This window comes from Falco rusticolus, chromosome 1 (genome assembly GCF_015220075.1).
Source record: "Falco rusticolus isolate bFalRus1 chromosome 1, bFalRus1.pri, whole genome shotgun sequence".
In the NCBI taxonomy this organism is placed as follows: domain Eukaryota; kingdom Metazoa; phylum Chordata; class Aves; order Falconiformes; family Falconidae; genus Falco; species Falco rusticolus.
In genome coordinates this window covers 79,625,571-79,653,031 of record NC_051187.1, presented here as the reverse complement: position 1 = coordinate 79,653,031, position 27,461 = coordinate 79,625,571, and the positions used below count along the sequence as shown (strand labels likewise).

At 39.4% G+C, this 27,461-nt stretch overlaps 1 protein-coding gene across 4 annotated transcripts in view; it reads right to left on the bottom strand.

Annotated features, from left to right (window-relative positions):
* Positions 1-1,070: 1,070 nt before the first annotated feature.
* ZFYVE28 (zinc finger FYVE-type containing 28) overlaps positions 1,071-27,461 on the bottom strand; it is a 165,867-nt gene continuing 139,476 nt past the window's right edge. For 2 of the 4 annotated variants that reach the window (XM_037386406.1, XM_037386421.1), the window contains 5 exons: positions 19,066-19,220; positions 18,373-18,489; positions 16,646-16,750; positions 4,346-4,449; positions 1,071-3,390 (listed from right to left, as the gene is read on the bottom strand). In XM_037386406.1, coding sequence (XP_037242303.1) covers positions 3,259-3,390; positions 4,346-4,449; positions 16,646-16,750; positions 18,373-18,489; positions 19,066-19,220 — 613 coding nt within the window. In that variant the 3' untranslated portion in view covers positions 1,071-3,258. The remainder of the gene's footprint in view (positions 3,391-4,345; positions 4,450-16,645; positions 16,751-18,372; positions 18,490-19,065; positions 19,221-27,461) is intronic. The other 2 variants (XM_037386415.1, XM_037386431.1) reach the window with 1 other exon arrangement.

Sequence of the window (27,461 nt, the reverse complement as noted above, 5' to 3'; positions counted from 1 at the left end):
CTTTTTTATTGAGGTTCCTTTCATTGCAGGGGGAGCTGTGATATCCCACCTCCTTTTACAAGCAAGAAACGCTGTACGATTTGTACAGATCTAGAACGGGTAACTTCAAAGTTTATTGTAATAATTTTTTTTCTGATAACAGCCTTGACTCAGAGAGAACGTGTCATACAGAAGAGCCCGACACCAGCTGAATTCCTGCCGCCTATGGCAATGCTGCTCTTACCTTATTATCCTGTATCGCTCTTTTTGGGGTATCCCCAACAGGAAAACCGCTGTGGAACACATCATTGTGTTTTAGAGAAAAGACATCCCCCTTTTCCCTCAAAACCCTGAGAAGATTTAAGTTTAATTTAAGAAGCCCCTTTACGACAAATTCCTACTGTTCATTTATTTATGCACACCTTAAGGCAGCATTATTTGCCCATAAATATTACATACGTTAATTCAAATGCCGTCTTAAACTTGTGTGCAGGCCTCCCATAAAATTTTCCTGTTGTTGCACCACTGAAGCCCAGATCCTAGTGTCATACAGATGCAACATGTTTTTTCCTCAAGTGAAATGGCATCCCAGAGCCATGCATTAAGTCCTCTGGAAAATAAAGTTAATTTTCATAAAACCTCCAACAGTTATATCTCATACATGGAGTAGCACAAATCAGTACTGGGCATTTATGCTTCTTAAGAACAACTGTGCAGGTAAATCCAAGGAGCACTGTTTTCATTGCAGACTTGCATCCCCCCCCCCCCCCCCGACAAGATTATTCAAAAAGATGTGACAGGGGCAGATCAAATATGCCTGATGTGTGAAGTGGCCATTGACACAAGATATTCTGGGAAGGGAGATTTTCAGCTGGTGGCAAGAGAGAGCACAAGGCAATATTAAGTGACAGGCTAGTATACCAGTCTTGATTTACAACCCCTTCTCTGTACAGGAAACTTCCATTTTCAAATTTAAACTCATTTCTTTCATGTTATTTGCAAAGCGAGAAAGACTTAAGGCCAGTTTGCCACGGTGGCAGCTGTCACTCCATGTAAACAGACCCCAAAATGAAAGAGCAAACCAGCACATGGAAGTAGAAAGTCCTGACACTTTAATTATCTGAAGAGATTACAAGATGAAAGTCTTCCTTGAGGCAAATGTATATTAGTATTGATATAGTCATTGTGCTTTTCAGTAAGAGAAATAGGAGTCTGTATTTACATAAGAAACTATAGTGTCTGAGATCTTTAAATATCATATTTATGGAAATGATTCTGAATTACAGCATTTACAAAATAAAAACAAGCTTGAATAAATATTCAGTCCTTTAAATAAGATATTTTTTTTCACAGAAGCAACTTTTGTGCATATTTATTTCACAATTGAAGTTTGTTGTATTTTTTTATCCTATAAAAGATGCATTTAATTTGATTTTTTTTTTCTTCTAAAAATAAAACTGCAATAATCATTGCAATGTGAAGCCTGAGATTTAAGCCTGAATAAGTATCATCACTTGTACCACACTACCCACCTCCCACCAATCACCCAGCCCCATGCCTCTTTCCAAACTCTGGTGAATGCTGACACTCCAGCTCAAGAATTCCATGGGAAGGATTTCAGGGAAATAATAATTAAAAAAAAAATAAATAAGGTGAAGACTACACATCATAGCTGACATCGTCTACACACAGCATCATAAGGCTTGTCATATCAACTAAGTGAAGGAGTTTCATCTGATTCAAAACGACAGTAGTGCCAAACTGTTGTACCCTTAATATGGCTCATTAACGCTGAACATTAAACCGCTTAAAGGGAATGTCCCTGTTCGCTCCCCCCCACCAATAATATTAAAAAAACAAAAACAAAAACCACTGGCCAGTTTTGCTTTATCATTTTGAATGACAAGCTTTCTTGAGCATGATACCGCAAACAACTTCCTCATCCTTTTTTGTATTTATCACTTTGAAACACAGCGTGTAACACTGCGAGTCAGGAAAGGGGCTACAGCGAAGAGCTCTTGATCTCGTTTCCTCTGTAACCACAGCACACACTGCCTTGCTTTTCATGTGGCTAACTCAAAGCATGCCCAAACGCCTTTGAAACCTCAGTGCTCAGGGAGCTCTTACTGCAAATAGTTTGTGCAAGATCATAGCATGAATCCATGTGAGTCTTATTTCTTTCCGCTCCAAGTGGAGATAAAAATTAATCCCTGGTGTTTCAAATAAATACAAATGTCTTCCGAGTTGTTAGCATGAGTGAAGTAACAGTATGCAATATTTTACAGTTACTCTGCCAAATGTGGACAGCAAGTACCCTTCCCTGGTTGACCATTCTCTAGGACCTTTTGAATATATCATTATATATTTGCCTTTTAAAAACGATCTAAAAAAACCCTCGGCATTGGCAAAACAGTTTGTCACATCTACTGAATTTTGCTGCTAAACTTTCAAAAATATGTATTTTCAATATTAATTAATTTGGTAACCATTCCCTCTGAAGTTTGTTAAGTTTTAAATGCTGATATGGAAACCAAGGTTGTGTGTCAGACTTTTATTAACAGGATTTAGCATAAGTGATGCAGGTTATAAATACTTCCAGAACTCCAAAATATGGAACTGGAAGTTGTAAAACTTAATTTCTAGAAGACAACTTGGAGTTATTGCTCTGCTTGGTAAATGAAAGGCAACAGAAATATACTGCTTCAGGACCTTCAGTGCATCCTATGTGATTCACAGAAAATTTTGCTTTTGTAAATATCAAATATGGATTGGAAATAATTTTGCTTTAATTAATCCTAGCATAGGTAGCAAAAAACTAGTAATGGGAAAGTTAAACTGCAGCAGGAGGGAGAGCGCTGATATCCACAGCCATGCTGGTATTCTAGTGAGCACAGAAGTGTCCGAGCTTTGGGACTGATTTGCTGGGATGGACTAGTTAACTGGCTACTCTGTTCCTAGCATGTAAGATAAGCAGCGGTGCTTGTTCATTCTCGGAGCCCTATTTCCTTCCACACAGTGCATTTGTTCTGTATATGGCATTGTAACATTAATGTTATAAATTTATGGAAGACAGTACTGTAGCCTTAGAACTACAGACTCTTCATACTTCCCTTTAGCAGCTTAGTAAAATGCAATAAAAACTGTCTCTACAAAATTTGTAATAATGGATGTCAAAGCCTACATGCCCTCACGGGGTCCCTCTTTCAAGTTAATTCTTGGCTTGGTCAAATATTATCAGTCCATGTAAGACTCCAGAAGACACACCAGTAGTTTAATATGTCAGATACCAGCTTTGTCACTATAGAAAGGAGTGACATGGAACATATAACAGTGAGTGCAAACACGGACAGGCTTCATCTGACCATAACGAGGTAATGGAGCAGAGTGGGAGGAACAGCGGGAACAGAAGATCTGGAAAACAAGAGGGAGATTTCACTTAAGCTCCTTTGAAATAACTCGATGGGACAAAATTAATGTCAAGAGAGGAGAGAGAAAATTTTACACGCTGGGCTTTTGTGTATTGGCAATACCACCCTCAGCACAGCAAATGAAAGCCTGTCGCAGGCAACTCATAGCCCGAGTGACCAATGAACGTGACTGTGCCTTGTCTCTTTGGTGCGGGTGCCCAAGCACTGACATCAGCCAAGGCAGGCCCGTCTAGCTCTGCAGGTCACAGGGAAGGCAGGCAGCTCCACCAGAGATGAAAAGAAGCATCTCTCTCCCCTTTTTAAAGACAGACTAGGGGAATATTTGTGACTATCTCCAAAGTTCCTACTCTGCCAAGTACGCTACAAAGTTAGCAAAAATAGCTTCTGTCCCCTCTTCCTTTTTAACTTGTACACCAGCAAGCAACCAAGCGCAGTGGGATTGCAGATTTCTGGCTTCCTGAGGCACATGACTGCATTCTTCTCCCTCGCTCCCTCTTCCTCCCCCACAAACTTTCAAAGCAGCAGCCCTACGCACCGCAGTCATCCTTTTAGAATTGCTTTCAGAAAGAAAGCAAAGGGACACACCATCCCTGCAGCCGAGCTGTGCATCACCCCTCACAGTGCAGGCTGCTGCTGCAGCTTGTTAAAGCTTACAGCAGTCGTCTGGAGCAACTCGGGATTTGGGGTACTGGTTCCAGGATCTCAACAGTGAGTTCTGCTTTAGCAGACAAATGTTTATTGCTGTAGAGTAGTCATGACTCTCCCTTCCACTTTCTAAACGTAAGCTGAGCAGTTGACAGCCAAGACATACAAAACCACTTGTGATTTGAAAACCCTGGGCAAGTGCACACATTGTGTTGTGCAGCTGAGTTTGTGTACACGTGAATTTTTTGTTCTCTCTGGCGGCTTGTTTCTCACATGTTTGACTGAGTCATTACCTTGCCACAGCTCCGACAGTGGTGTTTCCTGCGAATGACTGTGAAAGGAGCCTTGCACGCAGTGCAGTAACTGCAGACTTCATCTGGAACCCAGTCAGGAGGATCTGTCAGAAACACAGCAACAAAAGGGAACATAAATCAAAAGGGAATAAAAACAAACATGCAATTACCAGATCCTCAAGGGAGTAGGGAGAGTAAAATATAACAGCAGCTGCTTTCATCCGAGTTCCTCAAGGTGCTTTGCGAACAGGCAACTAGGTGAGTTCAGGATGCCTGGGAGGGCTCAACACCCCCTTCTTTGCCCGGCCCTCCCTTCGGGCAGAGCACAGCAAGCACTGAAACAGCACACAGCAGCTTGGGACTCAACATGAAATATATCTGGTTCAAATGAAAGTGGCAGAGAAAAGGAGATAAGCAACATGAAATATGAAGACAAGAGACTACTAAAGTCGAGCTGGATCACAGGTGGTTTTGGTCAACGCAACCAGTCATCAATACAAGCTTTGAGCCAAGACCATTCCCAGCCTCTTCAGCCCTCCCTCAGAAAGGCTGACTGCTTTTCTGCAATTAGGCAGCAAGCAACTCTACACATAATAAACTCAAAGCCTGATTACTGTCTGCTAAACTATTACGACTCAATGGAATTCACCAGCAACTACAGTAAAACCACAAAATCAGGTGTACAAGACTTAGCAGAGAGAAAAGTCTACTGTTATCCCAAATAGCATGTTTCAGTTGCTTATTTCTCCAGTGAGCTCTCTAGCCTCTCATAAAAGCCAAGCAGGGAAATGATTCTGTTTTGGCAAAGCAAAAAGTATTAGGCTCACTTTTGTTGAGCTGCTTCTGCTAGTGAAGGGCTGACATGACCTCAGAGAATCTAAAATTACCAGTGTAGAAATGCTGTAGCCGATTGCTTAAATAAGTTGTTAAAAATCTAATGAAGGGCAAAGCAGTTCTATCCGGAAGGAATCCATGGACACAGTAAACATGAACTGCTGGACATATTTACCCAGGTTCCCTGCATGCAGCTTTTCTTCAAGTATTATTTACAGTATACAACCCATGCAATTGCTGATTTATAAGCCTGGCAAGCAAGATGCTTGCCTCAAGGAGCATATTATCCAACAGCAGAATATATGGTGCAGTTAATGCAGAGGTCAAGAGGGCTACAGCTACAGGCAGAAAGAAGATAATTAAATGAAAAATCCACTACATTGTTCAAACATAACCATGACCAGTTTTCACGTGTTTGTCACATTGCAACATTTATCAAATTGAAAGTAAAAAGGATACAGCATTCAATGCAGGAAATGTTCAAAAAGCAGATTAATAAAGAGAACTTTAAATCTTGACTCAGCTTTTACAGGCTCCTCTATTTTGGAAGTTAAACTAGTTTAAGGAAGCAATTGTTCACTTAATGAACGAACTGGTCTAATAAAGGCCACAGCTACAGGGACAGCAACCAAAAAGTCTGTGTGCAGAGAAATGACCGATGTGGTGAAAACAAGGAGACTGCATATAGCAGCCTTCACCCCATCCTTGGGAACAGTTCACCAGAAAATGTTCTGTGGGGACACAAGGCTACAAATTCCTACCTCAAAGGCAGGCTTTCCTTCAGCAGCAGGGAGAGGCAGGACTGCCAGCTTAAGGCAAAGCATTAATAGCAATGAAATCAAGAGATTTTCCTTTCCAATTATTCTCCTTCTCTGCAACCTCCCTAGCTATTACATGTAACTTGCCCAATGAAACTTACTCCTAATACCAGTTTATAATGTCAGTTTTGAAGGCTTCCTATCACTTTCACAGGAATTTCTGATCTGAAACCATGGCAAGTCTGATGATGTTGGAGCAGCATGCCCACGTTCCCCATCCAGGAGGTCCCCTGGGTTACTCACATATATTCCAAACAAAATAATTAAGCCAATAATGACATTTCTGTTTAAAACTTGCCATTAGATGACATAGCCTTGATTATGTTTTCAGGGATTGAACTATCCCATTGATTCTCACTAATTTTAGAAACAGGAAAATTTACAATGTTATTCAAGCTCTGTGCCACCAGGTCTCCTCCCAAATGAACATGGAGCTGGTAGAAGCAGGTTTGGCAAGATGCCCACTTGCCTGCCAATGCTTTATCAACTGTGTTATAATGTGGGCTACCACGTTCAGCTAGTTACTAATTTTAACACTCCCAGAAAAGCCACAAAACACAGGCCCCCTTTGTACAAACAGCAGCATGTCAATATGAACTGCAACCTCTGCAGCAGCTAGTACCTCCTTCCCTTAGATCACGATTAGTCCAGGCATGTTGTAAGTCAACACAACCGCATCACAAAAACTGTGGAGCTCTTCAACAGAAAAAAGCTTTCTTAACAGGTGTTTACCATTTGAGTTTCGTTTTATATATTTTTGTCTGTTGTTATCCTTGAAGTGCAATGTTAAAAAAGTTTTTTAATTGCACTTGTATGGATTTGCCTCCAGTGCGAAAATAAACATGGCAAAAAAAAAAAGTCCCCAACCATAACAGCAAGTTTATTTTGACAAATAATGTCCTTATAAACTCGTAATAATCAGATGATCTATAGTTCATGGTTACAGAATTATTTGACTGCCAGATGAATTCATCTGCAAACTTTGCTTTTATAATTGCATAAGAAAATAAATCACAACTTAGTGAGACTCAATGTAGAGGAAGAGTATAACCCTCTCTACAGAATGTTCTCCCACACTGGAGAGACTCTTTCTACCTCCACACTGGTGTCACATCAGCTGATTGACTACATAAACACATCAGTAGAGTGAGCTAAAGGGCACGTTTTCCCCGGACGGTGGCTCAACAGCAGTAAGGCTCTCTGACAGGGCCACGTGGCCAGCCCCATGCCCCATGCCTTCTGGGTTTCAGTGCCCCTCTAACATGCCAACTGCTTGCACCAAGCTCTGCTGCACTGCAGCACACCCCCAAATAGTAACATTTTGTTATGTAATGGCTTTTAACATTCAAAATGCTGTACAAACATTAATTGCTTTAATCCTCATCACCCAGCTACAGCCTGTAAGCGTGTGAGGAAAAACCAGGAGAGAAATGTCTTGCCCAAAATTACACAGTGGTACAGCCTTAAAATAACATCAAAATAAGAAACCTGGGGCCATTAGCCCTATGCCTTTGCTTCCAGTTGTGACCGAAAAAGTCCTTATACTGAAACACAAACACAGAGGCTTTGTCTTGAGAGTATGCACTTTGAGATTAAATGCAGGCTTGGATTGGAGCCCAATTGCTCACACTGGCAGGAAGGATGAAGCCCTCAATGACTGTCTCTCTGAGCCCATGCAAGCCCCAGTGGCAACAGGATCACACCCCTAGGTCCCCTTCACAAGCCTCATCTCGCTCAACCTTGGGAGCAGCCTTTCTGACTTACATATATTAACGATTGAGTCATCAGGCTTTTTATAGAACAAGTTTTTGAAATATTCTCTGAAGAACAGTCTCAAGAGGGGATAAAGCTTCAAGATGAGGAGCAGAGTGAGTTATACAAATTAACCCCCTAGCATGAGCCTGAAGATGTGCTGGAAGCCAGGCAGCAGCACCGCACCCACAGGCTTTTTATGTTACAATCCTTCTCTGGACTACGCTGCTCCATTAGCTCTGCATGCAGCAGCAAATGGAAACATCCTGTCTCCAAAGCACTATCTGCCTGTGCTTCGGGGATTAGTACAGGGAATGGAGGGGAAAACCTTGTTCCTGGGCTAATTGGCCCACTGCTTTATCATGCAATGAGAGTCAAGAGAAGTCTGTTGGGAAACAGATGAAGACCACAGCACAAACATCAAAGAGGAGGAGGAAGGGAGGGAAGGGATTAACGAGAAAGACTACAGGAATGAATTTTAGAGGAAAACATTAAAAGCACGTACAGAAAAAAAGGCAGAGAAAGGAAGAAAAACCAGTATTTAAATTAATAAGAAACAAGTTTAGAGAAAGGAAAAGGCACAAGATAAAAGTAAATGGCATGAAGACTGAAAAAGACATTTAAAGAGGAGAAGCAGTATTCTCAGCTCTTAACTATTAAAGAATCTTGTATTACAATCTCTCAAATAATGAAATTCTGTGGTGGTCTTTTTTTTTATGCTGTAGCTTTCAGAATTCACCGTTACATGTCTATGCATCCTCCTTAGTTAAAAAAGTTTTCTGCTCTTAAAAAAGTTTTAAATCCCACATAAACCCAAAACGCTAGAGCTTTAAGAAAACCATAATAATGATCAACTCATAGACACCGTAAACTGTCGAAAACCACATGTGAACTAATTCTGCTTAAGTATGTGCAATAGACCTCCTGCAGTCTCATCTCATCTGAGAACATTTCTGTGTCCCAGAATATTAGAGGAAGAGAGCCTGGACCTAGAGTCACCAACAGTGCTGACCAAAACAACATTAGATCAGAAAGTTTAAGTGATGCTGAGACACAAGAGACTGTGGCAGGAAGAGAAACAATCCCAGAAGTTGTCTGAGGTTGCAGAAGGCCTAATCTAGCAAATCTATACTCTGGTAGAAAACATGCACACCAAGACTCCCTGTTGAAGAGCAGCTGCTAAACCCTAAGCTTGTCATGACTTTTGCATTATGGCCAGACAATTCAGAGAAAAGACCTTTTCTGCATCTTTTTATATACTATGTATTTCTAATGCAGAACTCAAACTGAAAGCTCCTCCTGCATCAACATGTATTAGATTTTAGAGCACATCATATATAACCTTGATTATACTTTTACCTAACCTTAAGAGGGCTGCTCCTACAGCAGTCTGCGGAACTTAAACCACTGCAGATGTCAAAGCGCATTACCCTCACAGCTGTGAAAATGGTCAGATGAGCTCGCTGTAGCTCTTCTGATGAAAGCAGGAATTGTAAATTCCCACAGTTTTAAGTACAGAAAGTAGAAAGCTAAAGTCACATGACTTTACCGCTTACTTCAACTGCCACAGTAAGGTGAACTTTTTTGTCCCTTATCACATGTGATTTTCTGCATGTCATTCTGGGCAATCTGACTTTCATATAAGATTCCTAGGACACAACTGTATCAGTAATCTTGACCCTTGCTCAGTAGATTCAGTGTTGACTACAGCTGGCTTAAAGTTTTTCAATAAAAGTGAATTTTCTGCTTCAACATTATTTGATGAAAACGTCAGGGATGAAAGAAAAGAGGTACAGACTTACTAGCTTCAAGTACAGCTCTTGTCAAACAGCTCTCTTAGGATGGAGTTTCTGTGCAAATCTAGAAAGCTTTCACCAAAGCACAGAGCTTTGCAGACTTGGGCTAAAGCCTTTGCTCTGCCCAATTTAACATAACCCTGAACAATGACATCCTGTGTCCATTCTGTACGGCTACATGATCAGCATTCTTTGGGGAAAATAATTATTTATGTAAAATGGGACAACTCTGGCAGAAAACGCTGACCTCCATAGCAATAGGGTTCAAATCTTTACTTTAAATCAGAGACTGGATCTTCCACATCACCATTACTAAGAGTCTTTCTCTGTAAGAACTACCAATCATTATGGCCCAGAAGTGAGTCAGTAATGCAGATCTACATACAAGATGAATACTCAATACGTGTATCTTTAGGACAAGAGATTTTGAACTTAAATCAAAATCCCAGTTACGTCATTGTACAGCTGAATAAGCCCATGCTTTACAGTACCTATTGGGATGTTTTCTCCTCCTGCAATGGTCTCAACAGGCTCCCCACAGAGCTGACAAAGAGGAATGGTCTCTGTAAAAGGCTCTGAACAAGTTCTCAAAATGTCAGTCAAATTATAGCAATTCAACCTAAAAACTGTGCAAAGTCCTGTAATTTTACACACATGATTAAATATGTGCAGTTGATTATAAAACATTGCCTCAATATGGAAAACTTGATGCTAGATTCTTCTCTCACACAGTGTAAGCAGAGCTGCTGAGTAAGGAAAAAGTAAAAAGTTTATGTGGACAGAGTATGTGTGGCCACTGAACTGTGCAACAATTCAACTTCTTTCATTTAGAAAATGTTGCTGGTCATAATTATAAATAATAAAGTAGCCATAAGCGTGTGGAGGACAAAAGAAAAATTGAAGCATTCAGCTAGGGGTGACAGCTAAATCTAGATCCACAGTGATTAGATTCTGCACACATAGCAGCATAGGTAGGTTTTCTTGACCTTGTGACTTCTTATTGCACAAGCACAAGACCATAAATTACTAAATTGTGCTTGTGCTGCTGGTTGGAGGGCTGTGAGGACTTCTGACTAGACAAAAGTGGGTGGGCTGGAATATTATGAAATGGAAAGGGATCAAGGAGAAATAGCGTGCTGCTGTGCAGCAAACAGATGCTAATACGGTTTGGCACAAACAGGTATTTGTACTGGCAGCCACAGCAAATCCATTATGACTGGAGTTATAACTAGGTGGTAGCAAGCAAGGCAGCTCTGCATGGATGTCAGAGGGATAAGGAGTGAAAATTAATGTATGGTTGCAGAAAGAGCTCAAACGCTACAGCAAATATTTTCATGGAGCACCAACAGATTCATAATGATTTCTGGTTTTCCTTGAGGAAAATCATCCGATTTCTAGATGTCTCATGCTTATCCTCAGACGAGAAGTATAACTCATCTTCTTAGCCAGCCTATAACTCATGACATTGACAACTAAATATATTAACCTTTCCTCAGTCACAACAGATGACTTCTACTGAGTAATACATTACCCCAAAACACATACATGGTCAAAACTCAGGTTTGCCAAAGTTCACTATTAAAATCATCAGCCTCACAAGAATAAACTTAACTGTCCCAAATATGGTTAGCAGGGCCTTTAGGCTTGATCACAGTTACAGGCTGATAAAGAAATGAATACATAAAAATCAAGACAAAAAATAAAGTTACCCTGGGTGCACGTATATTTATGCATAAGTATGTTGGCAAATAGAAAACAACTTATTTGTTGGGGCTAGAAATACAATCCCAGACACATAAATGGCAGAAAGATATCAAACTTCTACTTCCCTGATGTGTGTTTTTTTTAAAGCTATAACACACATTAAGAATGATGCAGCTCTGTCCTGGCAGGGACACATTTATACTAGGTTAGCTAAGAGTAATTTCCTTACATCTTCAAATGTGGAGGTTTCCTTTAATTTGTGTGCGATTCATGCTGCCCGCTCTCAGCACTGTGCAAACTTCTTGGTCAGGTTATTATCCAACAGTGGTTTGTCCCAAGCAGGAGGTCAGAAACTTCCTGATAACCTTCTGCCCATGCTGGCCCATAGCTCACCAGGACATGGAGAAAGGCAGTACCAACGGGTCCTGGGACACAAGCCCCTTCTGCCATTACTGCAATTCAGAGCAAGCACCACTGGTAGCAAAGAGCCCAACCTACTTTTTTCTGAGCAGCTTTCACTACAATTTGCTTTGAGTTTATATACAGAGCTTTGTCCCCACTGGCCATCTTCTCCATCATATAACCAGAGCATAGAATTTTACTATATTTAAATATAATATTGCATAAATTAGTCTTACAGTCTAGGAAAATATAAATGTATTTATTTTCTCTCCCTATAAAAACACAGTGCTTTTTATAATGTATGAAGTACAAATACATATGCTTCCTCAAAAAAGGAGTCCTAGAGCTTTAGGAAAGCAAGCATGAACATATACACTATAGGTTCATCTGCACTTTCAAAAACCCTTTTGTTTTGGAGTGCCAATTAATCTCTAGTTTATTGTATTTCAACCTTCAGAAGGTCACAGGATTTAACTCTTATACCCTTGCCAATGTCAGCTAGCTCATAAAAAAAACATTCATATTTGTTTTACGACCCAGACCAGCTGGTGGATTTTGTATACAGTAAGAATGAGAAATCTGACAACAACAAGTGATTCATCTTCATAATCTGAGTAGAGGCTGGAAGCTTCAGTAGAATCTTCCAAACTATTCATTTATTTGTTCAGGTTGCTGGGCTTTTTTTTTTTTTTTTTTTAAATTACCATTGACTGGATGCAATCTTAAACATTCTGTACTTTCGGTAAGAGGGATTTACTTGATCATTGGAAAAAGCTTTCCTGGCAGGTAGCTTGCTGGACTTTCTCAATTTAATACATGTTCATGTTCCGCCACGATGGCAGAAGGGAGGAGGAGCTAATGATGTGCTCATTTGCTCTAAATTGTTTTCACTTCCAGTCAAAATCATTGAGTGACCTGAAGTGTGGAAATGATGTACAAAGAAGGATATAATTAATTTTGGTGCAATGGCATCAACAGATTGGTGCAATGTGCTCAGACTTTGTGTTGAATCCATTTGCCGTGATAACTGTGGTGTGCTCCTGTAGGAGGCCTGGGGACCAGATTTGGCCTGGAGCACAAACTCATCAGGTTTGCTGCAAGAATAAACAGGGCACAGCGTTCGTGCAAAGGTTGCCTTGCCTTAACCACCAGAGATCTTCCACCTGCACCCAAACATCACCCAAATCCAGGGGCTATTGCTTCCACAGTGGCCAGCAAAAATGAGGTAGGTGGTGAGGAGTTATAAAGGGAAAAAGGCACATGGCTGCTGAAGTTTAAATACTGCTTTAAGTTCATGCCTCATGCTGGATGTCTTAGGCACAGCAAAACCATGTATCCCATTAGCTATCACTGCATACCTCAGTGAAAAAATGTCTGTATGGCATTGCCAGCAATGACAATTTGTGATCTGAAGGGACAGGGATCTGTGATGTCTTGGAGGTGAGGGGACAGAACAGGTGTTTCTGCAGTTCCCACAAATTCAACAAATTGACCCACTTCACATGCCTCCTTTTGCAGATGTTTTGTGGTGTGTTCTGGTTTGGAAGGCAGAGCATGTTCCAATGGCTCCATGTTTCCTAGTAGCCTCTGTCTCTTTGTGATACAGAAAATTCCCACCCATCAGCAAATTTGAAGGCTAAGTAACAGCAGACTACAGTAGTTATCTACTTGTACAAATCAGTACAGCTCTGACTGCAAAAACTATTTACAGCATAACTGCTTACACACAAGCCAAGTAAGACTCCTAGACAGTCTGTATGGCGATTGACTTTGACACACCCAAGCCTTCCCAGTGAGCAAGCAAGGTATCAAAAGCAGAGACCTGCGGGAGCACTGGCCAACTGGCTCTGTTTAGACGATGTGTTAGCAGGGGAAAGCATTGTGCCAAGGTAGCCAAGCTCATTCTGGCATCCAAGTCTACTTATTCAAAAGGGACTTGGTTATCCCACAAGGCTCTGCTTTCTATCACACAGGCATATGTGAAGTACCTGCTAATTTTGGACAAAGGTGCCAGCAAGCCTGGTTTTGCTGTAGTTATCTGTGTGTGCTATTAATACTACAGGTTGGGTTTTACCATTCACTTAGGGCAGGGACATAATTGATTCATAATGCCTGGGTGCTGCAGAGACCCTTGTAACTCCAAAGGTTCCCCTTTACCATACTCCTATATGGCCACAACATCACCTAAGCATCCAGACTATTGTCCTCTATTTCAGTAAACAACATCCCAAGCCATAGGCTGTACTCCTCAAAAGACAAAACCTTCCCCGTGCCAATAGAAAATGCCAGGGAAAGCTGAAGAACCTTAAAATCTGAGTAACAGGCCAGGGAAGTGAAGTGACTTCGCTTCAACAAAATACATAGATCACTGAGGCTGTTCAGCATCCTGCAGTTCAGAGTAACCTGCATTTAAGTTCTGTAAGTCAGATTCACCAACCGCATCAGGCATTGATTCAAAACCAAAGAATATGAACTGAAATAGTAGAGAATGAATAATCTCTTGCATTCTTTTCCAATACAGCCTATACATGGTAAGGATTTTGCTTAAAGATCTGTTCTTTACTGCATCTTTTGTGACATTCTGAATTATGGCACAATAGAAAAATCAATTAAAATTACTACTGAACGCTTCTTTATCTGCACCAAATAATTTTCCTCCAGAGGAGATAGTATTTCTACAGCACGTAATACATAAATTAGCCCTGCTGTTCTAAATAAATAAGATTAGAGATGATTTAGCCTGCAGCTTCAGAAGAAAGGTTACCAAGCAAACCATGGGTTTTATAGAAGCACAAAAGAACTTACAAATACATCGCATTACTCTAAAATCTAACCTTTTAAGAGTCATGTTGTGTTGTCATCTCTTCCCCCCCAATTTCTGATCTTTATTACAAATTACATGAACCAACATTTATTTCCTGTTGGTCACCCACCTCTGCATATAAGCAGAGACATACACTGCTTACCACTCAGTTCTCAGTCATCCTGCTTTCAAAACCTCTCGCTGGAAGAACAGTAGTATATGTGGGCAAACAGACAACGATACATCAAAGTTTTAAAGCACAGGGAAATTACTGCACACTTGAATTTCTGGGAAGCTCAGACACAGTTTCACAGTTGACAGCTGTCTTGCATTTCTCACTTGACCACAGAGATACCACCACTCCAATAATTGAGCTCCTGGTGTGCTGAAACCACCACTTAGCCTTGAAGATCAAAGCTGATTGCTTTCTTGTTTGCTCCATCTCATGCATCTACTTTCTCTTTTCTTATTCTTTGACTGCAAGTGCTCTAATATCTTTCAATCCATTTTTTTATATGTTTACCATGCTAGGGCTATTGCATAACTAACTCCTAAGCACTCCCACAGCAGCTCAGATGAAAACACAAAGCAACAAGTTTTGAGGGCTCAGAATGCTTGAATCCCAGCGAAAACAGACTTACATATGCACTTTTTTTCACATAACCTCAGCAGACTTACCTAAAACTAACTTTTTCTTTGAAGTAATATGGTGAAGAATATGAAATTAATAAGCAAAATAGTTTGATCAAAGACAGAAGTGAGTATGAAAGATACTTGCACCACGGGAAAAAAGGAGCACCCCCACATACAGCAAACAATATGTAAGATGCCTTTAGATGTGGCTGAGAAGACCTTGCTTAGGGCTTTGTGTAGCCCTCTGAAAATTGTCAGATGTAATATATGCAATATTAAAACCTTTACTATACTTTCTCCACTGATACAAAGAAACTCATACTGGATATGACAATTGGTAGATCAGAGTTGCATGAGGCCATCAGACAAAAATCTGAAAGAAATATGCTTAGTTTTATCACCTGTCTCTAAACCATACTATGACAACATCTTACACTCTCTTTCCAGAGCCAAACTTTAAATGTTTTCTCTTTTCATTTTAATGGTTGTTTTTTTAACTACAGAATCACAGAATCACAGGATGGTCAGGTTGGAAGGCACCTCTGGAGATCATCTAACCCAACCCTCTGCTAAAGCAGGTTTTCCTACAGCGGGTTGCACAGAGTCATGTCCAGGAGGATTTTGAATGTCCCCAGAGAAAGAGATTCCACAGCCTCCCTGGGCAGCCTGTTCCAGTGCTGTCACCCTCAAAGGAAAGACATTTTTCCTCATACTCAGATGAAACTTCCTGTGCTGCACTTTGTGCTCGTTGCCCCTTGTCCTGTCGCTGGGCTCCACTGAAAAGAGCCTGGCCCCAGCCTCTTGACACTCGCCCTTAAGGTATTTGTAGACATCGGTAAGATCCTCTCTCGGTCTCCCCCAGGCTAAACAGCCCCAGCTCCCTCAGCCCTTCCTCATCAGGGAGACGCTCCAGTCCCCTCACCATCTTTGTAGCCTCTGCTGGACCCTCTCCAGTAGTTCCCTGTCCCTTCTGAACTGGGGAGCCCAGCACTGGACAGCACTGCAGATGCGGCCTCACCAGGGCAGAGCAGAGGGGGAGGATCACCTCCCTCCACCTGCTGACCAAGCTCCTCCTAATGCCCCCCAGGATCCCATTGGCCTTGCTGGCCATGAGGGCACACTGCTGGGCCGTGGGCAACTTGCTGCCCACGAGGACTCCCAGGTCCTTCTCCGCAGAGCTGCCTTCCAGCAGGTCAGCCCCAGCCTGTACTGGTGTGTGGGATCATCCTTCACCAGGCACAGGACCTGACACTGGCCTTTGCTGAACTCCATGAGGTTCCTCTCTGCCCAACTCTCCAGCCTGTCCAAGCCTCGCTGAATGGCAGCGCAGCCTCCAGGGAATCAGCTGCTCCTCCCAGCTCTGTGTCACCAGCCAACTTGCTGAGGGTGCCTCTGCCACTTCATCCAGGTCACTGATGAACAAGTTGAACAGGACTGGAGCCAGTACTGACCCTGGGAACACCGCTCGCTACAGCCTCCAGCCAGACTCTGCACTGTTGACACATAACTATTATACATCAGTGTTGTCTCATTTTAGTTCTCAGAAAAAAGAAAGTACCTTCAAAGTCCCCATCTCTGGCTTTTGCTGCAAGTTCTGAGGATGATATACTTTCTTGACATAAAGCACAGTCTTCCAATGCTGCATTCCTTAAGCTCTGATTAACTGTAAAACAAACCAAAAAGTACTCAAATTCATATTTTTTCATTCGCACTTAAAATATTCATGCTAGGACTTCTGGGATTTAATAAAGTAGCATCTATATGTACCTTCTTAGACTTCTTGCTTTTTCTTCACCCTGACACAAATAGTGATTTAAAAGTCTCCTCTATTCTTCTTTGGAGTAACAGAAATGAAAGATGCCGTTATCACAGGACATACAGTCCTCTTCTAGCAGTTTAGCTGCATCCTATATTTTATTTCCCAATTCTTAACTTGGATCCTTTACAACGATGTAGATTATGAGAACAACCAGAGATTCCCTAGGTGAATCACATGGATCAAATCGCATATACCAATGAGAAACTTAATTCCAAAATTCTCTGGCTTTTACTTGCTCATTTTGTTTATTCTTACTTTTGTCTGCACCTTTTTTCTTTTAATGTAATAATTAATCCATTAGAAATTATTCCAGCTAAGTACTGTTGACTAACAGATTTCCTAGTGCTAGTTCTTTACAGCTCCAGCTTCTTTATTGCTTTTATTTGAATATTCAGGAGCTCTTTGAACCTCTTTAGCAATATTGTCTAATGCCTTCTTTTTTTCCCCAATAAAAAAACAGTCTCTTTTCACATCATGACATCCTGCCACCATAGGAGTGGAGTGGAACTTTCCACCATAAGTGATAAGACAGCTGTAATGCATGTTGTGAATTATCCCACTGCAGAGTTGGATTGGACGACTTCTGCTAACTTTTAACAAACTTTTAACTTAAGCTTTACATACAAAATCCTCAAAGCCTTTAAATAAAACTGAGAAAAAGGGAAAGCAAAAGTTTCCAATCATTAGGAAAGGGACAAAAAAAAGCGCGCTCTGATCACCTTCAGATGCTGACAGTTCTAATCATAACAAAGGACAAAGGTAACTGCAGTCTTGCTGGGATGATATAGTTATTTTTAAATAAGTTGGCAGACTTTCCTCTTTGAAAAAAATATTAATCAAAATGGTGACAGAGGAAAAAATTTCTTGCATTGGCTCATGATTTAGTTCTGGTTCCGTTATCTTAATTATCCCGAATTCAAAAGTAGGTATTTTTCCATTTTGAAGTCAAATTCAGCATTCTGCAATTGCTTCAAGACAGGCCAGATTTCAGCATCTTACTGAGCATTCTCATCTTATCGTCTGCTCTTTTCACAGAGCTATTTAAACTTCAAGATCAAAGATATGCATCGTGGTGAATTAAAGCATATCTGGTGTGAAACAGTGTCAGGGGGGAAAAAAACCCCACATTTATGAAGTCCAAACCCTGCATACATTATGTTATGACTATATGGGCTACAACCACTGTTTTGTTATATATAGGAACACAGAAATACGCAGATGCACTCTGAAGGCTTTAACTCTTTCAACATTTGTCTCAAGACATACTCCTGTGTACCTATACTTCCAGTGACTTAAACCTGTTTACACTTCTCCATGCTTTCTTTTAAATTTAGGTCAAATCACTGTACAGCGACTCCTGTCAAGAAGTTAACAAAATGTTAAGGAAATTGTAAAATAGTTCGTGTATCCCCATTGGGCTACTAGCAGAGATTCACTATAGAAAACAAATGTTTAGAACTCTTTACCTTTCTTTTGCTTTTCCTTATCTTCTGTTTCGGGTTTGGTTGCCATAACTTCAAACAAGGTCTTTAAGATACTTCTCAGATCACTAGCATAATTTGTCTGCAGCTGGTCAGCAACACCTTAGGAATTTGAGAAAACAGGTGAAGCATTTCTATTACACCACCCTTTAAAAGAAGTATTTGCCTGTTGCTACCAGTAATGGCCTCATATTTATTTTTGAGGGGATCACTTGCTTGTGTTTGGAATGAAAACTGAACATCAAATTAAACTGATTTTCCATAATGGCCAAACTACATTCTGGCCTTTACACTACCTGTAATTTGATACATGTCTCCCTTGCCATTTGCAGGAAACGTGGAAAGATGCCTTTTGCAACAAAATCTAACTGCAGCAACAAATTTCTTCCTTTGAACACACAGGGCATCATCAAGGAAAAAGAAGTGCTTCAAAGTCAAACCTGTTGGATGCCCAAACTCCTCATCACTACAGGTCTAAGAAGTCTGCATCTGTGTTTCTGTAAGTTCCCACCCAGGTAACAGGTCTTTCTAGACCAGTGTGCAACTTAGGCCCCAAAACATTGTCTTCCCACCACTTCATCTCCAGTCCTCTACATAGCTCTGCCATAACTTTATGTGCACCAATAAACCCCAAGGATGAATAGTTTTTACATTCAGCACAAAAGGCTACTCTTATACCTGAGATACAGACAAAAAGACGGTGAATAAGGTCATTACTGCCATGAAATCTGGATCTGATCTTTTCTCGTGTGGCAATTTTAGCAGCCTGCAAAGCGAGCTGGATTTCTTCCTGATCGATGTCATCAGAAGAGCAAGAACTTGTCATTAAACTGCTGTTTGAGAAAAAAAAAAAAAACAAAAACAACAACATGTAAAGAAAAGTAATGTAAATCTTCACTCAGTTGTTCAGGATGTCCAGCAAATCCTAAAGGATTTATGACTCGGGCAAGAGTCTAGCAAACTGGAACTAATTGCTGTAAATTCTTGTTAAAGTTAATCAAAATGCAACCTATCACCACCACACATTTGATTTTCACTCTGTGGCATAGCTGGAAAAAACTTTCAAGCAGAAAATTATTTGTCTGTATTTTATTGCATTTTCCTTAGCTATTACAAAGTACTGTGCCATTTTTCACATTGACGACTTCTAAAAGCTCAGGACTGCAACCACAACTTCACCAAAAATCTGAAAGGGGAATATTAACCTAGAAATGAGAAGGTCAGTTCTGAAGTCAGCTTTGAAATTTATTAATGTGGAATTAATTTGAAAAAAAAAATTTCAAATTATGTAACCTTAAAATAGTGAGAACAGTCTAAATATAACCTTAGATAAAAAAATAGAATGAATGATAAAATACAATTTACACAGTAGAGAGGTAGATTAGTCCCCTTACACACCTAACTGTAGAAATTGAGGAAATGTCAAACTATTGGCTTGTCAACTCCAAAGAGATTAAAATTTGTTACTAAATGCCTACTATAAATTTACATTTCCTTTTAAAAGCCAGATGCACAGTTGCCAGCCATTTCTACCTCCCATCCCTTTACGGAGTGGAAGAGTGAAACAATCCGAGACCCAGGGAAGCTTTGGTGGGAATTCAGCCTCTTCAAATATCAGGAATTACCTGAACTATTTGTACATCAAGATTTTTTTTTTTTTTTTTGAAAAACGAAGTACACTTAAGGAAAATATATATGGAGATGATATAATTACATTGAAGTCCTAAGGATTCACTGTGTTGACTGAACATAACACGCCCTCTTACTCCACTGCATTCAGAGACAGACAGAACACTAAACCATTTTTCCCCACATACTGGAAAAAAATTAATCTCGGTGATTATTACAAATATAGAGTATATTACTTATAATCATGCTTTGTTTGTCCAAAACTCCAGCACTCTGTGCTCTGCAGAAAACTACTACGTCAAGGAAGTTACTTACTGCATAAATGGCACCCATAATGAAGGAAGTCATTTCTACCACATTCTAAGTTCAATATGCTTTTATTAGGTGCTGAAACTTTTACCACCTTGCAGATCCCCACCCCTATAGCAGTATGCATGAACAGTTATTGCAGGATAAGACACATAAGTAACATTTATAATTACACATAAGAAAATTTTATGGGATAGTTTTGAAATTCTACCTGTAGGCTATACAGGTAAACCTTTAAAGTTTAAAAATGAATTTACTAAGCCATACAATCTTACAAGACCTAGTAAAAACTGAAGTGAAAATAAATAAATACTGATATTTCTATCAATAACTAATCTCCAATGGAAAGTATGTAGCATGAGTACTTTAAGTGGCTTCCCATTCTTTTAGACAGAGTTAAGAGCAAGCTCGCAAGAGACTTACTTAGTTCATGCTATCTATTGCTATTAACAAATACAAATTATTGTAAAAAGGCATTAGATCTATGTTTACAGTTCCCTCAGCACCGTGACTGATAAGGTTTATTAAAGATACTAAGAAGCAAGTAAAAATTCTCAATCTCAATGTTTCCTTCGCTTTTCCATAGAGATTTTTTTTTTTAATGCATATATATATACATAAAATAATAGCAAGCCTGTCAGTGTGGAAAGGTCTGTGTTCAAGCCAATGAAAAGGTCACGTAAGAATGTGGCTTACAAAGGAGTAAACTGAAAAGCAGTAAGAGCCAGGAAGAGATTCCCGATTCACAATGGTATGCAGTTCAACAATCACCTATTTGCACAGAGCTCACATACACAAATAAAGGAGTTTGCCTGCTTTGTAACATGGCCAAATAAGGTCTACTTGTTTTGCCCTCATTTTAAAAAGAGTCAATCATACAGCGGTATATACATTCACACTACAAATTGTTCTCCAAGGCAAGCATGGACCTCATGACAGAGACAACTGCAGTCTGTGTGTGCAATTATATAACCCCAATACAATAGCCTCTTTGAAACTCCCAATTAGCAAAAACTTTAGCACAGGGAAAGTCAGGGTGCTGATTCAAGGACGACTCTTCCCTCCAAATCACAGTTGAAGAAATCTTTCGAAGTATGGTGTTAGGTGGGCACAGAACTGTGAAGAGTGCTTCTCAAGAATATAAGCTACTTAGTCCTTTTCAGTTTTGCAGAAAGGAAGAAAGGCTCACTCCACAATTTTGATCAAGCTCTGACCAATTTTAATAATGTTTGCCTTTCTGAGTCTCCTCCAACTGGGAGGAATGCAGTTTTACCTACTTCTTAATTCCTCCAAGGAATGGGGTTCCACCTATGTCTGTTGCAGTTCTGTGTTAGATCTTGTGGTGTGTCACTAAGAAGGGTCATATCACACCACAAGACTGGCTGGAACTTTTTTTGTCCTAAAAATCCCTAACATAGAGCACATATAACTTGCTCCAGCACTGTGGGGTAGAAGGTCAGCATCTACGCGCACTCACATTTATAACAATTTAATATGCAATCACATGTAAAGTACAATATCCATACACGAGATGTTCAGAAGAGGATTATTTTGTATTTGGGATTGCCTGCGACCCTGCAAAGAGAAAAAGGGAATGCTCCAGAATGATTTAAAACTGGACCTAGGAATCTCTACAGAGTTAGAAACAATTACTCTGCCTTTACCAACAGGACCAAGTGAGATTTAGACAAAAGCGATTCTCAAGGAATGACTATCTGTTCTTTAAATTATATTTTACTCTTTAAGAAGGTAGCCAAAAAATTAATATTGTAAAGGCAGTCAGAAATACTGTAAAAACTGAAAAGTTGCAATTGTTTCAGGTAAACAGCAGGAGAGAGAGCTTTTCTTATAACAGGGTATCCCAAACAGCAGTGATGGCATCTAAGCAAATATTGAATATTCTCATGATTTTTTAAATTGATGTTATAAAAAATAAACCTGAATTTTGACCCGAGTTAATCTTACCTTTTCTCCAAATTATTCTTTCACACAAGTTATTTTTTTAGTTCTATAAGAAATATCTTTCCTACTCAACTTATCTAACATGCCTCATTTGGCTCAAAACTCTCAGCTGACACCAGATGTGTAGAAGACATTTAATTAACATCAGACTACACTCAGATCTGGAATGCTTCATTCCAAATATATGCAGAATTAAGTATCACTGCAGAATACAAATAGCCACACTGCGTAGCTAGAGAAAAGTCCTCATTTTCTCAACTTTTTTGTTGAAGGGAACCCTGCATTACTCAAGGAATTAGGTTAAGAGAAAAAAAAAATAGGCATGGAAGTCCCCTTGTGAAGTGTTTATCATATATATAACGTTTATCATGCAATTATTTTTCATGCTGTAAAAACATAGCAAAGTTAACACATCTGAAGGTGATTATCAAAGGTTGATTCCAACAGTAAAACTTGCTTATACATTACGAAGGTACAGATACCCTTGGACAGATACAATGAATTAGCTTTTTACCTAATGGTAGCATTTATCTAGCAATTTTAAAATTACTCTCCATTTGTCATGTTAGAAGAGTAGCAAGACTCTTTCAACACTTCAAAGATATACCTCTAGAATGGTTGCCTCACCTCAAGGCTTGACTGTGAAATTTAGCCAAATATGTACAAACAAAAGTCAATAAGGTAACTGTACACAACATCGTCTTTCACCTGTGAAACCTATCTGCTTTACAGCTTTTACGTTCCAGAGGATACTTAGCCAGGTTAGCAGCAGTGTCCATGCATAACCGAAAACAGGACTGTGGAACAGGAAGGTCGTGACTGACATTTTCAGAAGTGGCCAGCCGTTTTATGTAACCATCTGATACCATAGGCTTTCCACTGTATTTGTTGGTCACTGACACTATCCAAAAACAGTAAAGCAACAAAGTCTAAGATGGAGCAACCAAAGTAAATTGATTCAAAGCTGGTCCAAAATTAAATATTTTACATTTGTGCTCAAAAAATATTCAATACCAGCAGAAATCTGTGAGTACTCATAGATGTTTCTTTCCAAATTTGTCTAGAAGTGTTTGGTTGATTAGACCTCAAATCTGCTCTAAACTGAATGCAGAATGCACAAGATTATCAAAGAATTTCTCATTACTCACAAAACCCCCGTCTCAGAGTATCTTAAGTATGCATTAAATATACAGCAGTGGCAGATAAAAAGAATTTAAAAGGTCATTGTATCAAATATAAGAAATACAAATCAACTGAATTATGTTTTAAAAAGAATCATAAAAAAAACCTTTAAGTGGTTTGGCTTTGTTTCTTTGCCTTTAGAAATCCTATACCAAAAGCACTAGCTGGTCACTGCTTGCAAAGGAGAAAACCCAACACACCTATTCTACTATGTATGATGCAATTATGTCACCAAATTTAAGAGGAAAGTAAGACCACCCTCTAAGGCTCTGATTTCAGGCAAGGTCTTTGCAACTGATTTTCATGTATGGATTTCAGAAGATTGTCAGTGGTGCCTTTAAACCAAGAGGGCTCAAGTTCCAGCAAGACAAACTCATCCCAACTAAGACTAAGAGCAAAAAACTTGAAGTTCTATGAACACCACTACAAACATGTACTAGGAAAGTGTTAAACGGCATAAGGATAGTCTCTGAATTATGCATTATGTTCTACAAATACCTGTAACATTAGTGATTCCTATTCACTTGACATCTCCAGCAAACAAAAGCACATGCAGAAGTAGGACACAACTATTTGCAACAAAACAGGTAACACCTTCCTGGTGCAGCGTGAGTTCAAAGCTTGGGAATCCATTTCTATAGTGAATTCAAAAGTCCATGTACTAAATGGTACTATTCTGATGCAGACGTTTACCCACTTCCAGAGGGATGCATTCACAGACAAAATTGCTCTTTAGGAAGATTTCATACAAGCTATATAGTAGCATGTGAGACCCCTTCTACAGCAGGGAAAAATGTGAAAAATTTGCAGAAAGTTTTCTAAGATTTCACACATTCCTATTTACATAGAAAGACACTGCAATGATAAACCACGCTGAAAGTTTTTACAAAGGGACAGCAGTCCAATTCTTAAATATCAATTATAGTTCATTAAAAATCTGATGAGACACTGGCCTCAAATTATAACACAGTGCAGTTAGTTCCTTGGATATAAATGACATGAATTCATTTGCACTAATTGGCCTTAATGAATCTCTCACGTCCATTACTTAAAATGTCACACATTTTGACTAAGATAAACATATATACATGTATAGCTACACCATATTCCTGGATGTCCCTACACATATATATGTATGTATGTTTTGAGTAGTCTAGTTCTTAATATATTTCTCAAAAAACATTATCATGAGTTTCCTGGCTTTTTTTTTGTTCCCACAGAATTTAGCAAAATGGCCACCTTATGCTCTGTGTACAGTATCAATAACATATGCTTTTATCTGACCTGTGATATTTAAAGTTTTCTCTCCTATTTGATTTTTTTTCATACTTCAAGTAAATAAAAAAATCTAAAAAACTTACCCCAAAACTTCTGCATGCAAATCTATGTTATGGTCTGCACACAATTTCTGTAACTACTTCAGTAGCTGGTACAGTTGTCCCACTGATATTTGTGTAGGCTTTAACTGGAAATCTTACCACTAACCTGTCAACTTGTCTTTCCCAAGCTATTACTTTTATACGTCTCAAGGCTACAGTCAACTCGGGGTTCCAATATGTAAAAAAAACAAAACCAAAAGAACAAAAAACTACTCCAAAGGCCATGTAAAGGATCAGACACAATGGCTGGGGAAAGACAACTACATGCGAAATGACAACAGGAAAATGAGGGGTTTGAGCAATAGAACTGTACCTCCATGTCAGTAAAGAAAAATAAAAATATATGCTTCCTCTCCTGCTTTTTGCAGTACCTCTGGTGTTCCTTTTTGGATACTCTCACAAGGAACACTATAAACTGCAGGTTACACCCCCTTCTAACATGTACTAGTTTTGATACAGTGGGGAGGAAAACTACAAGATTAATGGTGTCTTACAATTATTGTAAATTAAGGGGATGGTGACACAATTTTAGAGTATTTTAAACCAAATCAAGTTCTTATTATTAGGGTAATAGGATATAGTTATTTAGCTAAGGACTATATTTTAAGGAACGACCCCAGAAGCTACATTTAAAGCAAACTAAAAAAAGGTTTAATTCAGAACTACATTTCTTGACTTTTTAACCCTAATATTTTGTTAAGTCAAGAGGGTTTTAAAATGTAATCCCTTAGGTATTTTCTCTCTATTTTAAAAGAAAAGGTTAAAGAGGGGGAAAAAAACCACAAAAACCCGACCAACCCACCCTTAAAGTGTTCTCAAAGCTTCAGAACTTTGTCTTGAAAAACACAAGAAAATAATACAACTGCGTGCAAATCCATCTATCAGGAATAATCTAGCTAGGCACCACCAGAAGCAGCAGACTTGAGTAGACTACGATATTGTATTTGTAGTATTACCAAATTATTATTATCAAAGCCCAGCTCCATACATAGTACAACATGGGCTAGAAGCCCCATCTGCTGTCAACCTTTTGAATTCCTCAGTAGGGGGATTTACTTTTCATACACTGCAAGACTTGCAGAAGCCCCTTCTTAGCTTCTTTTGCCCCACTAGAGATGTGCAATCTGACATTGCCTGCTTAAAACAAGAAATTTGGCTAGTGGGATTAGCCATGTATTCTAAGTGATATCTTCAGTCAGAAAAAAACCCTGAGCACGAGACTACTGAATATGAAATCAACAGCAATAACTTCTGCTCCACACCCTGGCAGCTTCTGCAGCTGCCCACTCTGCTGGAAGAACATCTTGAATCCTTCCTCAACTCTACAAACCTCAAACTGAAGAACATTCTTGTGGTACTTACCACGCTGGACTTCTCAAAAAAATACAGCTGTTAAAATAGCATCTTGCTGAACAGATCCTCCATAACAAACTCTACCAAGACAACTGGCTTACTCAAACTCATTAGCACTCTGCCCTGGGTTTTCAGAATGCAAAGATACTGTATTCCAAATCGGAATTAAAGTAAACAACATTGCCAGTGCAGGATTTAGCAGCTTTAACAGTGCTCTGTCCCAGACAGCTTTTTTGTTCTTTATAGATAATATTTCTGTAAGAGTGCATACAAACAAACAACTTAAGAACATTAATAATCAACAGGGCTGCCTTCTAAACATCAAAATTTATGTCAGATACTTACAAGTACAAGGTACTACATTTACTGTTTTTCTTAAAATTTAAACCAAAAAGGGATAAAACCTGCAAGATAAATATATGGTAGAAGTCAAGAAACAACAGAACTGAAAATACGAGTTAGAATATCGCTTAGGTTCTACTAAGATTTTCTCAATTCCACCACGACTTCTTTTTCCTGACACTTCCTTGTAATCAAACATGGATTATAAGCTTTCAAATGGTCACTCACACTGCAAAAGGACAAATATGAGATTAGAGCACAGAAATGTTTAAACTTCAAAAAATATCCAGTGGTAGAAAAACTGAAAGTGAAAACCAGAAATAGTATAGCACATATGAAAAAATGGTATGTAATATCAGCTCTGGTATCTTATACAGGGATAGCAACACATCAGTCCCAGCTTTTATGCCTTATCCAGAACTTGATGCAGGATAGACAGAACCTGAATACCTGATGCCAGATACAAACACTTTCCAAGGGTAAAGAGTCCTTTCATATCTCTTCATCAACATCCTCTGCAATATGCAAGCAACTGTTCTGTATGGCATAGCAAAAAGTGAATTAATTTAGCATCCAATTCCAGCAGACACTCTCTTGAGGTGCAAATCCTGTGCGTGGCAGAAATGGAGATGGACAAGCAGCACTGAGAAACATTTTCCAGCAAGAGGAACTCTGAGAGATGGGAAACTTATTAGCACAATGTTTTCATATTGCCTCCATCAGTTTCCTCAAAAAATACAAAACCAGCTGAAGCATTAAAGCATCCTAGGGTCTAGGAGAATCCCATTGGAATACGGTATCCAGCTGTGGGAGTCAAAGCTAAAATAAACTAATTAAAGTATTAGGTGGAACCTTAATATTTTAATTAGAGAAGAAAGCTTTCTCTTAATTTTTCACCTTCGATGCCACTGTAAGTAT